This window comes from Macaca thibetana, chromosome 7 (assembly GCF_024542745.1).
Source record: "Macaca thibetana thibetana isolate TM-01 chromosome 7, ASM2454274v1, whole genome shotgun sequence".
Lineage (NCBI taxonomy): Eukaryota > Metazoa > Chordata > Mammalia > Primates > Cercopithecidae > Macaca > Macaca thibetana.
In genome coordinates this window covers 38,771,433-38,789,389 of record NC_065584.1, presented here as the reverse complement: position 1 = coordinate 38,789,389, position 17,957 = coordinate 38,771,433, and the positions used below count along the sequence as shown (strand labels likewise).

Here is a 17,957-nt window from a genome sequence, read left to right as displayed (position 1 = left end):
AAGAGACAAGGAAGTTGGGGGACCCAGGTTAATTTCATGGCCCATCTCCCTCTCCCTGAGGCTGCCAGTGGGGTAGCTGGTGGTGCTGGGAAGAGCCAGGGGCACTCCCTTCAAGAGACCTTCCAGGTACTCCTTCCACCCCCTCCCCTCTTTCAGGAGACTCGCAGAGAGGAGACCAAAGAAGACCCCTTCCCCAATCATGGCTGGAGGTGACACCAGCCTTCACCCCAATGGCCAATGGCAGGGAGCCCTCAAGGCCCAACCAGAAAGCTCGGAACCAAGGCTTGGTCACCCTCTGCTCCTGTACTAGCTACAGGTGAGAACTGGTGGCCTTTAACAGGAAGGCAGTGGTCCCGGGCTTCTTCCCCACCAGGAGAGATATTTATTTTCTGCGTTGACTCCCTTCCCACCTGGGCACCCACCTGTGCCCACCCTCCCCACCTTCCATGGCCACACCCCCACCTCCTCCAGCAGCTGAGAAAGCCCAGCCTTGGCCCCTCACCACAGGGCACTACAGGGTAGGGGTATCTGGGGCCACCTACTTGAGTTCCTGTGCGATGGCGGCAATCTGCTCCACGCGGTCCTGGTGGGCAGCCAGGTCACTCTCGAAGGCCTCATGCTTCTTGAGCAGGGCCTTGATCTCCGAGAGGGTGGCCGTCTCATAGTCCTTCTGTCGCAGCATGGCTTCTTTGCCTGGATTGAGAGAGGGCCACATGGCTGAGCAAGAGTGAGAAGCATCTCCTTGGTCCCAACCGCCCACCCCTCAGGGCCCCAGGAGCTCCACTTCCGGGGGTGCTTCCCACAGAGGTGCCCATCGTGCAGGGATCTGCAGTGTACAAAAGCAGATGTGCAACTAGAACATCCAACCACGGGCGCAACGGGGAAAAGCACTGCTCTCCTCAGAGCACTTCCAAGGCCATGAAAGTGTCTACGTAGGAAGGCTATGCAGAAGTCTGTGGGAACGCATAGGGCATGACACTATACACACAACGGGAAACACAGCCATCCACACCCTCTGGTATAACCAGGAAAAAAACAACCCAAGCACCTCAGGGGCACCCTGCCTTTAGAATGTCCCCAGTTACTGTCACTGGCTGCCGGCAGCCCTGCAGGGGCCCCTTCCCTGGGTCGGTGTGTCCAGTGCACTCTGCACAGAATTCGACAGTGGCTAGTGCCTTCTCTGACCCTCAGACACACTGTCCTCTCTTTACAGGGCATGAGCAGGTCTTGCGTTTCTTAAATTTGTTTCCACAGGAGGAAAGCAGGAACAAGAAATGACCTCCCACAGTCATTGTTAGACGATGCTCACCAGCTGCCTTGTGAAGTTGACAGGTACCGGACGGGGGCTGGCCCGGCCTCCCTCACTCACACACCCAACCCTCTGCTGCTGGGATGCTCAGCCTGTCTCAAAAAATAAGGCTGAGCTGGGAGCCAAGGCTGTGTCCCCAGGCGGCATTTCTTTCCTGCCCCCTGCTCTTTCTTCTTTAAAACAGAATGATAATACATCAAGTTTTGAAAAAATTATAGGTAAGCCTACTTATCCACTCCTATTCAGTCGTTCCTTATGTGGATATTCTGTGAACACTTTGGGCATATATAAATTATGTTTCCTGCTTTTAAAATATTTAGCAGCACATTGGTCGGGCGTGGTGGCTCACGCCTGTAATCCCAGCACTTTGGGAGGCTGAGGCGGGCAGATCACGAGGTCATCAGGAGATCGAGACCATCCTGACCAACATGGTGAAACCCTGTGTCTATTAAAAATACAAAAATTAGGCCGGGCGCGGTGGCTCAAGCCTGTAATCCCAGCACTTTGGGAGGCCGAGACGGGCGGATCACTAGGTCAGGAGATGGAGACCATCCTGGCTAACACGGTGAAACCCCGTCTCTACTAAAAAATACAAAAATCTAGCCGGGCGAGGTGGCGGACGCCTGTAATCCCAGCTACTCGGGAGGCTGAGGCAGGAGAATGGCGTGAACCCGGGAGGCGGAGCTTGCAGTGAGCTGAGATCCGGCCACTGCACTCCAGCCTGGGTGACAGAGCGAGACTCCGTCTCAAAAAAAAAAAAAAAAAAAAAATTAGCTGGGCATGGTGGCACACGCCTGTAATCCCAGCTACCTGGGAGGCTGAGGCAGGAGAATCGCTTGAACCAGGGAGTTGGAGGTTGCAGTGAGCCAAGATGGTGCCACTGCACTCCAGCCTGGGTGACAGAGCGAGACTCTGTCTCAAAAAAAAAAAAAAAATTAGCAGCACATTATTGGAATTTCTACCCTGGCTCCACAGTCTTCTCATGCAGACGTCTGCTGAAAGGCTGCACGTCCACTGCCCTAACCCTTCACTGTCCTACTGTGGGGTGCTGGGCCCCTCGGCTTGCCCTAGTGCGGATGTCTCCATGTTCAGGATGGATTCTTTAGACAGTCTCAAGAAATGGAATTCCCAGGTTAGAGTGTAGTAAACTTGGTAGACGTGAATACATGTGGCCAAACTGCTTTCCCCAGAGGCTGTGCCAGCATGCCAGCACTTCTTGTGCCCCTGCTGGTGGCTGGCAAGCCGACAAGGTCAATCTTTGCTCTGTACCTTGGCTGTGAGCTGGACCCGATAGAAGCAGGAGATGAATCAGTGCAATCCCCACTATCCCTCCTCCACTCTGCCCTGTCCACGCCTGGATAAATAACTCCACGCACACACGGTGGAAGTGGGGGCAGCAACCTCTTACCATTGTGTGCAAAGCCCAGCATTTTACTTACAAAGGGGAACTAGACCCAACCCCCCTTAGCCAGTCAAGCACACTCCATCCCTACACCAGGGGTCCCCACCCGCCGGGCCATAGACTGGTACTAGTTCATGGCCTGTTACGAACTGGGCCAAACAGCAGGAGGTGAGCCAGCAGGTGGGTGAGCATTACCACCTGAGCTCCGCCTCCTGTTGAGTCAGGGGCGGCATTAGATTCTCACAGGAGCTCAAACTCTATTGTGAACTGCGCATGCGAGGGATCTAGGTTGTGTGCTCCTTATGAGAATCTAATGCCTGATGATCTGAAGTAGAACAGCCATCTTGAAAGCATCTGCCTCCTCCCCACTCCGTGGAAAAACTGTCTTCCATGAAACTGGTCCCTGGTGCCAACAAGGCTGGGGACCGCTGCCCTACACCAAGCCAAGCCACTCCCAAATGGCCTTGGGGTATGGTTCTTCCTTCTCATCTCCAACCTAAGGTCTGAGGAGTACAAAACAGGGCTGAATGGGGGAGTCTTAGGGCACTGAGCTCCGCCGGCCAATGGGTCTGCCCCAGACTCCAGGTGAAATGGCCGGAGGGGCCCCAGCAGATGGGCAGCCTGTTCCCCACCTCCAGCCATGGTCCAGGTTCTGGGGAAACACTATCCTAGGTATGATCCTCTCTCTTCAGAGTTCACCTTAGCTGCCAATAAGCAGACACCAGACACGTCCCCAAGAGCCTCAAGGTTGGAGTAACAGGGACACACATGTGCTATGGCAAAGGCCAGTTCATTGTAATTGGAGGCCAGGAAATACAGGAAAAAGAACTGAACAGATGAAAACCATAAACATGACATGTACTATAATACTGAAGCCTCACAACAACCCTATGAGGAGGCTGAATTAGGTTGAATGGGGTCCCCCATAAAACTCATGTCAACCCAGAACCTCAAGATGGAACCTTATTTGGAAATAGGGTCTTTGCAGACACAATTCCTTAAGATGACATTATACGGCTGGGCGCAGTGGCTCACGTCTGTAATCCCAACACTTCAGGAGGCAGAAGCAGGTGGATCACCTGAGATCAGGAGTTCAAAACCAGCCTGACCAACATGGTGAAACTAAAAACACAAAAATTAGCTGGGCATGGTGGCGGGCCCTGTAGTCCCAGCTACTAGGGAGGCTGGGGCAGGAGAATTGCTTGAACCTGGGAAGCAGAGGTTGCAGTGAGCCGAGATTCCGCCATTGCACTCGATCCTGGGCAACAAGAGCAAAATTCCGTCTCAAAAAACCCCCCCAAAAAACAAAAAACCAAAGTGAACACTCAGGTGGTAGAGCATTTGGCTGCAAGGTGAACATTCACACAGCACTGCACTATGCAGGAACTCCCCTCAGAACTTTGTTATGTATTAACTGATTAAATTCTTATAAGCCGATGAGGTTGGTACTATTATTATCCCCACTTTACAGATGAGGAAGCTGAGGCAACCAGAAGGCTAATGAACTTGCCTAATGCCATGGAACTAGTAAGAGACCAAATGAAACAAACGAAAAGCAAAGAATAGCGTAGTGGCTGCCGGCTGGGCTGGAGAGTAGGAAAATGAAGCCCTGGGGAGGCAGGAGGCTGGGTTGGCCTCACCGTCAGTCCAGGCCTCGTGGATGGAGGCCTTCTGCCGGAACTTCTCTGCCAGGTGGTCCAGTCGCTCCAGCCTCCGGATCTCGTTCAGCAACCACTCCTCATAGCCCTTCTCCACCTGCTCCAGGCAGCCCCAGGCATTGTTGATGTCCTGTGGGGATGGGAGGTACAGGGTCAGGATCTGCCTCGGGCCTAGGCTTCAGGTCCCCTGGCCTCCTAGACCCCTGAAGGTGCCCCATGCCTTCCAGGAAGAGCCCCTTCCCTATCTCTGCCCCATATCCACCCCAGCCAGGCGGCCCCACCCTACCTCCCATCTCCCACTGGTATTTTCTGGGCTCCCAGGAGCCAGGCCTCCTGGGCAAGGCGTGGGACCTGCGTCTACATTGGTCACCCAGCTATGGGACTTTGAGAATAGAGCCCTGTGGGGAAACAGCCCCAGGCTCTCCCTGACTAGGATTGGTTTCCCACAGGACTCTATCCAATCACAGGGGCCACACATGTGCTAAGGCAAAGGGCCCCCCCAGGTAAACAGACCAACAATGAGTGAGGCAAGCAGGCACTGGAGCTGCCCAGCCTCCCCACGGTCCTGGATCCATTCATGGACTCAGGCCTCTGGGAAGTAGCCTGGGGCCTACAGAGACCCTGGCCTGGGTGAGCCGGCCAGAATTCTGGGAGGACAGATGCCAAGTGCCAACCCACACCCCCCTTCAGACAGGGCCATGCCTCCAGTTTGTGCAAGGGTACCCAGCTGGGCAGTCGCTGGGGTTGCACCCTGCAAGCCACCCTCCCCATCACATGTCCCCAGGCCAAGCTACATCTGTCCCCCAGAAAGGGTACTTTGTCTAATTCTCATAGAGCACCCTTAGGCTAGCAGTGGCTCTGGCCACCTAAAAGCCACTGATTCAGCCTTGGAGCCCCGAAATGACGGCAACTTTCCAAACTGCAGACACACTTGCAATGTATTCTCCCTCCACCACCCCCTGGGTTGCTCTGCCCACAATGCTGTTTGCCTTTCACCCTCCCCTTCTAGACCTGTCGTGTGCCCGGGACGCTCCTATTACTTTTCACTTAAGGACAAAAAGCTCCGTCATGGCAAATTTCTTATTTTCTTCTGGGTGTTTCTCTGGCTTATACAATTTTTCCCTAAGTTGTGGGGACAATGTCAAGGGGGATGAATAACAAAAATAACCTAAAAGAAGAGTATTTTATGACATGGAAAGCTGGTCAGAATATAATGTAAGATTGGAGTTTTTTTTTTTTTTTTAAAGCAGCTTATTATATAAAACATGCTTTAGTTATCTGTCAGTGCACACTTGAGTACAAAAATGGGGAAAAATGTTTAATTTCAAATACATACGCTTTAGGATTCCCTCAAATATTTACATGAAAAAACCAAAAAGATTAAAATCATTTTTTTAAAAGTTGATACTAGGTAGTAAGATCTTCAGTAATTTCTATGTTCTGTATTTTGCTTATTTGTATCTTTGAAATATACTACCCAAAAAACCCATGAAACTATTACTTAAGTAATAATATTTTTTAACTACTTAAGATTCCATGTAAGTAGAAATCAACTTGACTGTGATTCAATTATGACCTGTTTTGTTCAGGGTATCAAAAAGCATTGTGTTCACAGGGATGATTTTTTGTGAGAGGGAGGTCTGGAGTAGATGCTCAGGGGTCTGGAAGGGCAAGCCTGACCCAGAATGGTGTGGGCAGAGGGGGCCGCCCCACATGGCCGAGTTCGGGCTTGTGCCTGGGTGATAACGGGAAGGGGGATGTGACTTCTGGAGCAGTGTATGTAGGCAGAAGCAAACACACCCATCCCCACCCCCATAAAGCTGACTTTGACCACGACTAGGAGCAGCTCAGAGGTGGAGGCAGTCCAGTTTAGCGGCCCAGGCTCACCCCCAGTGCTCACCGAGACCATCCTGCCCTCGGAGGGCATGAAGGCGGGCCGGTTGCTGAGCCGCAGCTTGGTCTGCAGCGTGTTGAAGTTGATCTCCAGCTGGCACTTCTCCTGCACCTTGGGCGGCTTGTGCAGGCGCCGGTAGTCCCGGAAGTCCTCCAGCTTCTGCTGCATGGCATGCATGGTGTTCTCGGGCACCCGGTTCTCCAGCCACGGGATGGTGCGGCGGATCCACTCCAACAGCTAGGGCAGGAAGGCGGTGGGGGCAGGAGGTGAGGACGCGGGGAGGGAGTGTGCTAGAGCCAGCCTCCCTCTCCTCCCAGTCCTTCCCGCAAGGGGAAGGGGTCTCTCCTGGTAGCACACTCCTTCCCAATTACCGACATTCCCAGGCCATGAAGCCAGCTTCCAGGGTGTTCCCTTTGAGAACCACAGGCTTCGTGAAGCCTGGCTACTAGAGTACATCGACTCACAGTCACATCACTCAACCTCCCTGCTTTGCTAAGGGAAGACCCATAGACCTGGTGTGAAAATAGTGCAACTAAAAGGCAGGAAGGAAACCTGGGTTTTAGTACCAGGTTCTAACTGGCTTGGCCTCAGTTTCCTCATCTATACCATGGAGGGGGTTAATAGCTGTTTCCAGAAGTTCTTGCCATCTGACTTCCTAGGAATCTAGAATGTGGGTCTCTGACTTAAAAGGGAAGAGGCTGGCTTCTGGGCACAGAGCTGGCCTGGAGCACAAGCAGGCACGGCCTGGACTGTTTTCCTTGAGCCAAGATGATGGTGGTGGAGAAGGTGGAGGGGTGCACATGACAATAGGAGTACACTGAACACCTGCAGGGGGCCAGGCACATCACACACATGGACTCATCTGAATCATCACAGAAACACTACGAAGCTAAGGGCTGTGGTCATCTGCATGTTACAGAGGAGGCACTCAAGGCCCTACCAGGTCCTGGAACTTGCCAAGGTGACCTGGCTGGAATGGCAGAAATTTAAACCCAGGTACTTGGGCTCCAGAACCTGGGTTCTTACTATGCTGGGCAGCAGATCCCCCAAGAGCCTGGGCTGAGCAGCTCAAAGGGCTGAATTCTTTCAAGAAGAGGAGGCTTAACCCAAATGTAGCCAATGGCAGAACAGGAAACCCAGCACTGCGTGATCCTGTCTCCTGAAAAGTAGGGGACAGCCGCTATGTTTGGTAGCTGCTATGCTAGCCTAAGCCAGCACTAATTTACCAAAAGCCCTACCCTCACCCTCTTACAACGAGATGCGCTCCTTCTCTCATTGAAGAAAAACTCACAGACTAAAAGTACACCAGGCTGGAAAGGGCTCTGACATCCCCTGGCTCAACTCTCACTTGACAAGTGAAAAAAACAAGACCCTGAGAGGCAAAGGGATATCCTAGGCTCATGATGACTCAGGGACCGGCCTCTGCCCCCACCTCACTACTTTCTGGGAGAGCCACAACAGAGCTCAGGCTGCCCTGGACTAGCTATATTGGGATCAGAGACTATACCAGCCTGGGACTATGCTCCAAGGAAAGATTTGGAGGTACACGTTCTAGGGGACTGACTCTTGCTAGAGACAGGCCAGGTGAACCCAGGGGGTACCCACATCACTGGCCAGCTTCTCGTAGTCTTCCATAAGCTGCTCGTTCTCCTGGTTGACGGCCAACACCTTGCAGATGCGATTGGCTGCTGTCTCCGCCTGGCAACAAGACAGAGAGAGTCACGACCAGCCAGCCCCAGCAGCAGGGGCACCTGGTACACACCTGTGCTGACAAAGCCCCTCCCATCCCTGCAGCTCCCTGTGATTGGAAGGGGGTTAAGAAGGCTGTGAGGCCACATTCCTCCTCTCTCCTTACCATCCTCCTTGCCAGCCCATGGCCAGGTCCCATGGGTCAGGTGAGCCTGGACAGAGGTCTTGGTGGCTGAACTGGGACCCTGGAGAACAGCCTGAGTTTAAGGCCCAACCTGCAGGTTGGGAAGAAACTAATCCAATGACTGATACAATCAAAATGCTCAGGTCAGGCGGAGAGGTGAGAAAATTCATGCCCATCCTGGAATTCCAAGTGGAGGCACTGGAATTCCAAGGCTTAGGGCCTCTGGCTGGATTTTCCAGGATCTTAGAGATGTGGGAATTCAAATCTGGGAGTCCTGGGATAAAGTGCTGACTGAGAAATCGTGGGACCTCTCGGGATCCCTGCAGAATCTCCCAAGACTCTTGGCCCAAAGCCTGAAGCACTTTAGAGAAAACTGAGGGACCCCTCTACTGCACCCAAGTCCAGACTTCCAGATCAACCAAGTATGGACCCAATGCCCAGCAAGCCCAGCGCAGGCCCCTCTGGGACAGCTAAGCACACATCATGCGCTGTGTGCTGGGCTAGCAGGGACCCAAGACAGGCCTCAGCAGCAAAGGGAAGCGAAGGGAAAGGGACTGAATGGCAACCCAGGCAAAGACCAAGAAACCTTAGTGGGAGAGCGCCTTCTGCAGCTGTGGGGGCTACTGTACCCCTAACACCAGCAGGCACCCAGCATTCCTGAGTCCACTTCAAACAGGTGGTTTTAAAATCCAGCGGTGTTCTTGCATACATTCCAACCTTACGCCAAGGGAGAAGTGAACTCAAAGCCTTTTGGGGGCCAGAGGGTAGAAAGGAAGACAGCCTGGGGGTGGGAGAAGCTAGTATCTCCTGGGACCCTGGAGAAGGGTATCCTGCAGATGAAAAATGATCCCTGGATTAACGGGTTGAAAGACAGGACCTCACAACTGGTTGATGAACACAACAAAACAGGTTTCAACTGTAGCAAGATGAACTGAGGCTGGTCATAAGGAAGAACTTCCTGAGAATGAGTGTGCTTAGAATTGGAAGGAATGACTAAGATGGAAGATGGAAATGTTTTTTCCTTGAAGAACTTCTCGAATAAGACATCCACCCACCAAATCATGTGCTTTGTGGATGACTGTGCCGGGGTGTGTGGGGCAGGGGGTAAGGGGCAAAATGAGATCATCCTAAAGGCCCTGTCAGAAACAGTCAGGGAGGTCAAGGCAGACATGCCCTGCAGAGTAAGGTGTCAGAGTGGGTTGGGAGAAGCAATAAGGAGAAGGTGGGAGTGGCCAGAGGGTGGTCTAAGAGTCCCCTGAGGTGGCGACTTTGAGTCCTGGGCCTCAAGAAACTGAGACAGGGAGTCACATCCTTAGGCCCTCACCCCCTACCCCCAACTCAACCCTATCCTGGAGATGCCATGGCTGCTTCTCATCCACAACTCCTGACTGATCGCCATTTCTCTCGAGAACCAACAAGCACCCATGGGGAATCCCAAGAAGCAACGAGGAGGGAAATGCTTTTCCTCAAGCCTGCCCAGGAGACGTGGAGCCCCAGAAAGCAAGCGGGGCCACGGGAACCAGGCCAGCAGCCTCATGGGGCTGGCTGGGGAGCAACTTGCTGGAAGCCCCAGACTACTTCCCTTGAAGGCTGGGGCAGGGGGCTGTGGAGAGACCCATGTGTCCTCCTTCAGGCTGATGTTTTGGTGAGGATGTGCCACCCCTGCAGACTATGCCAGAGATGTGCCACTCAAACAGCTGAAACTCCTTGGCAGCTACTCATCACTGGCACGAAGCAATTGTGGCTGTGATTTTCTTGGATAAAGCCACCTTCACTTTGTTACTCTCCTGATCCATCGGCTCAAGGGTCATCAACTCTGATGTGTGCCAATTTATCAAACTGGTAGACTGAGGTCTGCATTCATGGGATTTTACATGTGTCCTGTGGGATCGCAAGAGCCTCGCCCATCCCTAAGAGCCTGCTGACTACTCCAGGGTCAGCGTTAGGGTCAGGGTCAGAAGCGCTCCCTTCTGGATGAAGTCTGGGGGAGATTCCGGGTGGGCCTCCTGGGGACTTTCCACAAAGATCCAACTGCGTTCCCAAGCCCGAGTCTCAGCCACCTGCTCCCAGGCTGGCCTCTCCAGAAGGAGACTGACTGAGAATACCATCCATTATAATCCGTGAATCAGCCTTCAGAAATAACACACAAGTACCGCGGGAGACATGAGAGCGCTTTCTGTATGGCAGGCCAGCCTGCAGACTCCAGCGGGGCTCCCTTGAGGGACAGCCCAGCTCCTACAGTACCTCTAGAAAGCAGGTTCCTGAAGTCCAGATTTGATTTTTCTAAAAAAAAAAAAAAAAAACCACGGCAGAATCCTCAGAACCTCATCCTTTCCCTTTCTCTCGCAGCCTGACTCCCCCAACAGGCAGGCTGCACCCCAGAGAAGCCCACTGGGTGGTGAGTTGGACCTGCTTCCACAGTGGTCCCTTGATGAAAGCAGCTTCATCACCCACCAGCCTCAGTCTGAGAAGTAAGATGAGGTCAGCTGGGAAGGCCAGTCTTAGTCAGGCCCACGGGACATGGTCCCGGGAGCAGAAGAAAAGCCTGTTAGGGATGACAGGCCTTCCCCATCACCTCAAATTCCTGGTTTTCTAGCGTTTTCCTCTCACGGCTACAAGAACCCCATGAACTCTCAGGGATCTAGGAGAGAGGCACCCAGAACAACCAAGTACATAAAGAATCTCAAAGACGCTTTAGTCCAGAAGTTCAAAGGAGAGATTTGTTCTAGGGGAGGAAAGATTCCTTCCCTGAGAACCTCAGGAACTGACGCAGCTTCAGAAGCAACTTCAGAAGAGAACCCCAGGAGAGCCCTGGCTTCAGGCTATTCCTGAAGAGGAGATGGGCCTCTCTGGACCCCAGCAAGAAGAACCAGGTGCCCTGACATGAGACAGTGTAACAGATGCAACAGATAATTGATGGGTTCAGAAAATATTCTCTGGAAATGAGCAAAATGTTGCTTCCAAGTGCCAAAGGAAAAGACTACTAGAAATCTGTGTTTCCTTTCCCTTAGTTGGTATTTTCATGGTCATTTTGGTTTGTTTTATTTTGTTTGTTTTTTGAGACAGAGTCTTGCTCTGTCACCCAGGCTGGAGCGCGATGGCACAATCTTGGCTCACTGCAACCTCCGCCTCCAAGGTTCAAGCCATTCTCCTGCCTCAGCCTCCTGAGTAGCTGGGATTACAGGTGCGTGCCACCAGATCTGGTTAATTTCTGTATTTTCAGTAGAGATGGGGTTTCGCTGTGTTGGCCAAGCTGGTCTCAAATTCCTGACCTCAGGTGATCCACCAGCCTCAACTCCCAAAGTGCTGGGATTACAGGTGTGAGCCAATGCGCCCAACCCGAATTTTCATGTTTTTTTGTGGCCTACTTTAGGCTGCGCTATTATACAACTTAACATACAATACATTTTGTTGTATATTCGAGAGTTATTTTTTAAAAGATATGAACTATTATTACCCCCGAGTACTTAGCTATCCCAAGCCAAACTGCTACCCTAATAGTCAGCATCTGATTGCCTGATACAGGCACAGTCTAGAGAGGAACTGTCTTCAAGGTGACATCAAAACACCCAAACATGGCCAGATGATGTGCTGTGGCTCCGCCACCCACAACCCACAGATTCACATGAATGCTACGAGGATCTCATCTATGTCATCTTTAGCCAAAACGTTCCCAAATCTAGCTGGACCTGCTTTTTTCTTCTTCCCACAGCTGTCCACTGCCCAGTCTTTCCCTCTGTCCTGAGTCAGCCACCAAGCCCAGGGTTCCTGCTAAGAGAGCTCCAGATCAGCAGGGATCTCAGACCAGGCATCCGAGCTTCCTTGTGGTGAGTGGGCCAGGGTGGGTGACCAGGCAGAGGGGAACTGGCCCCTTTCCTCAGGGAGCCCACACCTTGCCAGCTTCCTCTCCTGCCGCAGGCTCCGCCTGCACACCCCGAAGCTTCTTGCACAAGCTGTGGTCACCTCCCTCCACAACACTGCCTGCCCCTTCCCAAGGCCTTGCTAAGCCTTCCCCCTACAGACCCTCATGTTCAAGTTTCTGCTACTCAAGACAACCTTGGTGGCGGGCAGTCCTGTGACTGTACCTGCCCTGCTCAGATCTGGGGCAGAGCAAGGCACAGGTCAGACTGCAGCCACTGCCGGCTCTTTTTTTTTAGGGTTTTCCCAGATGGCTCATGAATTTCTCTCAGATTGAGTGCATGCCTTCAAGTGTTCTTTCTCAGAAACAGCAGACCATGAACTCTAAAACACGAGCTACATCAACAAAATCTTAATGCTCTCCACCCATTCTAAGTCCCTGTAAGGGAAAAGGAGGGGAGAGGGAAGCAGAGAAAGAATTAGAACCAAAACCCACCTGTCAAACAGCAGTTGGTCCTCATCTAATGAGGGAAATCAGTACACAGACTTATACAGCACGGGCCTGTACAGGCACACAAGCCGTGCACCACACGTGCACACACACATTAGGCGCTGTTGCCTTTTCATTCCACTGTACAAGTTTGGGTGACAGAAAGACAGTGGAGAGGATGGAGGGCACTGGGCACGGGTTTTGGAAGATTTTCCCCATTGGTGCCAGCCCGGAGACAGACAAGACAGGAGTGCGTGAGTCAGGAAGAGTCCTTCCTCTCCATCAGCCCCACCACACACGGCAAGGTGGGGTTCCCCTCCCCTGCCTGCTCAGCTCGAAGCAGTCGCCTTAGACGTGGTGGGGGCAACTCTGGGTGAGACCCCTGACCAGGACATGAGAGGACAACCACCACCACCACCAACCCAGCTGTGACCTTGCCCTCAGGTGTGGATAAAAGCAGCGTGAAATGGTTGCAACAGGGATGAGTGAAAGGGAGGGGGGCATGGGGAGGTGGCATGAGATTTGGGAGCGGGAGCAGGCTGTTACCCACATACCACCCACACCACACACCCCTCACACACACCACACCCACAGCACTCCCCTTCACTCCACACACACACACCACACACGCCACACCTCACACCACACACACACATCACACCCACACCACACCCACACCTCACACCCTATACCTCACACCCACAGCACACCACACCCCTCTACACCACACACACTACACCTCACACCCACAGCACACCACATTCCTCCATACCACACACCCCTCACACATGCCACACCCACAGCACTCCCCTTCACTCCACACACACACACCACACACGCCACACCTCACACCACACACACACACATCACACCCACACCACATCGACACCTCACACCCTACACCTCACACCCACAGCACACCACATTCCTCCACACCACACACCCCTCACACATGCCACACCCACAGCACTCCCCTTCACTCCACACACACACACCACACACACCTCACACCCACACCACACCCACACCTCACACCCTACACCTCACACCCACAGCACACCACACCCCTCCACACCACACACCCTACACCTCACACCCACAGCACACCACACCCCTCCACACCACACCACACCCCTCCACACCACACACCCTACACCTCACACCCACAGCACACCACACCCCTCCACACCACACACCCTACACCTCACACCCACAGCACACCACACCCCTCCACACCACACACCCTACACCTCACACCCACAGCACACCACACCCCTCCACACTACACACCCTACACCTCACACCCACAGCACACCACATTCCTCCATACCACACACCCCTCACACACGCCACAGCCATAGCACTCCCCTTCACTCCACACACATGCCACACATACTACACCTCACACCACACACATACCTCACACCCACAGCTCACCATACCCCTCACACCACACACACCTCACACCCTACACCTCACACCCACAGCATACCACATTCCTCCACACCACACACACCTCACACCCTACACCTCACACCCACAGCACACCACACCCCTCCACATCACACACCCTACACCTCACACCCACAGCACACCACATTCCTCCACACCACACACCCTACACCTCACACCCACAGCACACCACATTCCTCCACACCACACACACCTCACATCCTACACCTCACACCCACAGCACACCACACCCCTCCACATCACACACACCACACCTACACCACACACACCTCACACCCTACCTCACACCCACAGCACACCACATCCCTCACACCTCCTACACACCACACACACCACAGTCCCCACACCCCATACACCTCCTACACACCACACACACCACAGTCCCCACACCCCATACACCTTCATACACACACACCTCACACACCACAATCCCCACACCCCATACACGCCTCATACACACACACCTCACACACCAGTCCCCACACCCCATACACCCCTCATACACACACACCTCACACACTACACCCTTCCACACTACATTCCCCACACCCCCCAGACACACACCTTACACACACTCCACACCCCCCATACACACACCACACACACCACACCCCCCCATACACATACCACACACACATCCATACCATACACACACACCCCATATCTCATCCACCACATCCCTCACACCACACATATTGCAAACCACACACTCCTCAGAACCCCGCATACCCATACACACCACACACACCCACTTCATACCCCCTACACCCACACGCATCTCACACTCCCTTCCAAGTTTTGTCACCAGCCAGGACACAGTGAAGGCTTCAGAGGCAGGGAAGGCCAGCATCGATGGGCATGAAGCCCAGGACAGACCCCTGAAGGAGAAGGGGAGAGACTGGAAGAGCGGGAAGGAGCTGTGGGAGGAGGGGAAAAGACCATAGCAGAGAGCTCAGCCTGACCATGGACACGGGCAGGTGCACACCTGCGGCTATCAGGCCAGGAGGCCAATCAAGGCAAGGGAGAGAAGCTGCTCACACCCTGGCCACGAGGGGCAAAGGGAGGGGGCACAGGAACAGCAGCAGGAGAGGTGAGAAGGACAAAGAGGAAGCAGAAGGAAGGCCAGAGGAGAGGCTGAGAGGGGCTGGGCAGGCTGGGGGGACACCTATGAGAAGGAGCCTCTAGGGGGGGCTGCTCTCCTGTCTCTGGTCCGCACCAGTGAGCCCTGGAAGGAAGTTCAGGAGGGTCTTGGACGCCCAACCAGGCAGGGAACAGGGCTGCTGCCAGCCCATATGGTGTCTCTGGATCATTTTTCACCTCTTCCCCAAGGGCACTTCTACTGGGAAAATGTCCTACTGATTTTGTTAGAAGACATTTTCACCGCCATCTGTAGGATCACTTTAGTAATCAACATTCAAATCTCCGTCATCCACTGCACACACATGGCACTCGTGGGTAGTCTGCAACCTGCACAACTGTCCATGGCAGCCTGGTTGAGAAGCATCAGGCAGGGCTCTGGTCTGGACTCCCTGGAGAAGGCAGGAAGACCTCTCCCTGCTCTGGCTGCTGCTAAATTTGCGAGGATGGCCTTGCTCAAGCAGGAAGGAGGGAGAGAAAGAGGGAAGAGGTCCTGGATGTTTAAGGAAATAGCAAGCACTGCCAAGAGCCGTGCTGCCTGGGATAAGGGCTCTTGATGCGGGCTGCAGGGAAGAAGCTGAGACCACAAGCTTCTTTCTCGCTTGTGGTATCCGCTATGCCCATGGCATAGGGACAGAGACACAGGAGGTCATTCAGAGGCTGGGGTTCTCTGGCATCTTCAAGTGTCCTGGCCAAAGTTCAGAGTACTGTCCCCCTGCAAGAGAAGGAGGGGCTTCTCTATCTTCCTTCCATCCCAGGGCCTGCTGCTGGAGTGTCCAGGGAGGACGGAAGAGATGGGCAAGAGGGGAGAGTGGAGGAGGCCGAGGGAGAGCTCACCTTCTGCGCACCCGAGAAGGCGTGGCCGTGACATGAAACATTAGGTCACACGGCCTTCCCATCCGGCCTTAGCGTGCCTACACATCTGCACAGAGAAGGAGAAGAGGTTGAGAGGAGAAAGTAGGCAGCGGTAGCAGCACAGAATAAACCCAAACAGCCACGGTGGACGGAAAGAGGACACAAGACAGACGGACAGACAGAAAAGGAGGGAATGAGCAGAAAGAGAAAAAATGAGACCGCAGGGGAGGGAGTGGGTGGGAGGTGAGCAGAGTCTGAGGCAGGGACGGCACAGGAGAGGTGGGAGAGGGCGGGGGCTCCCATCATGCATTTTTTTGTTTTGTGGTTGCTTTTTTGTTTTGTTTTGTTTTGTTTTGTTTTTTGAGACAGAGTCTCACTCTGTCACCCAGGCTGGAGTGCAGTGACACAATCTTGGCTCACTGCAACCTCCGCCTCTCGGGTTCAAGCGATTCTCCGGCCTCAGCCTCCTGAAAAGCTGGGATTACAGGCGCACGCCACCACACCTGGCTAATTTTTGTATTTTTAGTGGAGAAGGAGTTTCACCATGTTGGCCAGGCTGGTCTCGAACTCCTGGCCTCAAGTGATCCACCCACCTCGGCCTCCCAAAGTGCTGGGATTACAGGCGTGAGCCACCGCGCCCGGCCTCATCATGCATTTTCAGATGGTCACTCAGATGCCATGTGGAGGGTGGGAGATCTGCATGAGACATGAAGGTTCTGTGGACATGGTGATGTTGTGCTTCCTCTAGGGTCCTGCCTACCAGGGAGGACTGGGGGAGGGGGTGTGTGCTGCCTAAGCCTGGTGATGAAAGCCTCCAAATCTTCAATGTCCACAGCATGAACAGTACCCTTTAGTCGTGGTACCCCTGTGTGGTGTGGAACCTGCACAACTGAACTTTAACCTCAGGCCTCCCAGAGCAAAACTGGGCCAGGACACTTGAAGGGGCTCACAGCTGCCCACCCCCTCTCCATTCCTCCCAGAGGTTCTGCTTATGTCTGAGAACACAGAGTGCAGCATGGCCGCACGGGAGTCCCAGGCAGGATACAGGAGAAGGCACTAGAGCCCAAAGGGGCTGAGGACAGATCTGCTAAGTCATGCCCATGAGCAGGACAAAGGTGGGGCTTTATGATGCCTTTGCCAAGTGGGTAAGTGAAGACTGGAGTTGCCTCCCAGCATTGCCCTTCTAAGGGAACTCCAGCTGCTCTGTCAAGCCAGTGGCTTCAACAGACCTGGGCATGGAAGGGCTGCTCCTGTTCACCTTCCAGCCTTCCAGAACCTCCCGGGCTGCCTCATGCACACAGCCCTTCCTGCTTAAGCCAGTCATCTGGGTCCCAGAAAGTGGGGTGCTGCCCAATTTTCTTGTTAACAGTAGAAGATGAGAGAGAGAGGTGTGGGGTGGGAGAGGAGCTAGGTAAGAACAACACGCCACTTCAGAACCAGGGGCTGCCTCTGTCTGAGAGACCAGACCATCCAGATACCTGTCACCAGGAGAGGTGGAGGCGGGCAGGAGGACATGGTTTGGGGTCCAGCAGGAGGTGTGCTGGGCATGGAAGGAGCAGGGGGCCCTGGGTACCTTCTGGGCTCCAGAGAAGGCGTGGTAGAAGCTAGACACGTAAGTCATGATGGCTTTCTCATCCGGTCGGGCAGTTCCAACGATGTCTGTCAAGAAAAATCTGCAGTTAAAGCCAGCTGGTTCCAAGAACACCATACACCCCCGATGTGATGCAGAAAGAAGCTCACAATACCACCAAGTCTTCTTGCCAAAATGTGGAGCCCGAATCTAACCAGCCTCTGGCGTCAACTTGCGCTTATGGGAATGTAAGTAGAGGAACACGTGAAATGAAGCCCCAAAGAGGCAGACAAACCCAGGATAAGGAACTTGCTACAGGACAGTGGCCCCATTTCTGCAACAAGTTCAATGGCAGGAATAAAAGGGGTCAAAGGGAAGAGAGAAGTCCTAGAGATGGGAAAAGCTGTCAGAAACACAACCGAATGCCAGTATGGACCT

General features: G+C 53.6%; 2 protein-coding genes across 4 annotated transcripts in view; both read right to left on the bottom strand.

The window, feature by feature from the left end:
- Window positions 1–17,957, bottom strand: part of ZFP36L1 (ZFP36 ring finger protein like 1) — a 242,883-nt gene that overhangs the window by 101,522 nt on the left and 123,404 nt on the right. The window lies entirely within an intron of this gene.
- The window catches only part of ACTN1 (actinin alpha 1), a 108,160-nt gene that overhangs the window by 10,862 nt on the left and 79,341 nt on the right, over window positions 1–17,957 (bottom strand). For all 3 annotated transcript variants that reach the window (XM_050797009.1, XM_050797010.1, XM_050797012.1), the window contains exons 8-12: window positions 17,523–17,608; window positions 7,869–7,961; window positions 6,270–6,500; window positions 4,352–4,499; window positions 543–693 (exon numbers count right to left, since the gene is read on the bottom strand). In XM_050797009.1, coding sequence (XP_050652966.1) covers window positions 543–693; window positions 4,352–4,499; window positions 6,270–6,500; window positions 7,869–7,961; window positions 17,523–17,608 — 709 coding nt within the window. The remainder of the gene's footprint in view (window positions 1–542; window positions 694–4,351; window positions 4,500–6,269; window positions 6,501–7,868; window positions 7,962–17,522; window positions 17,609–17,957) is intronic.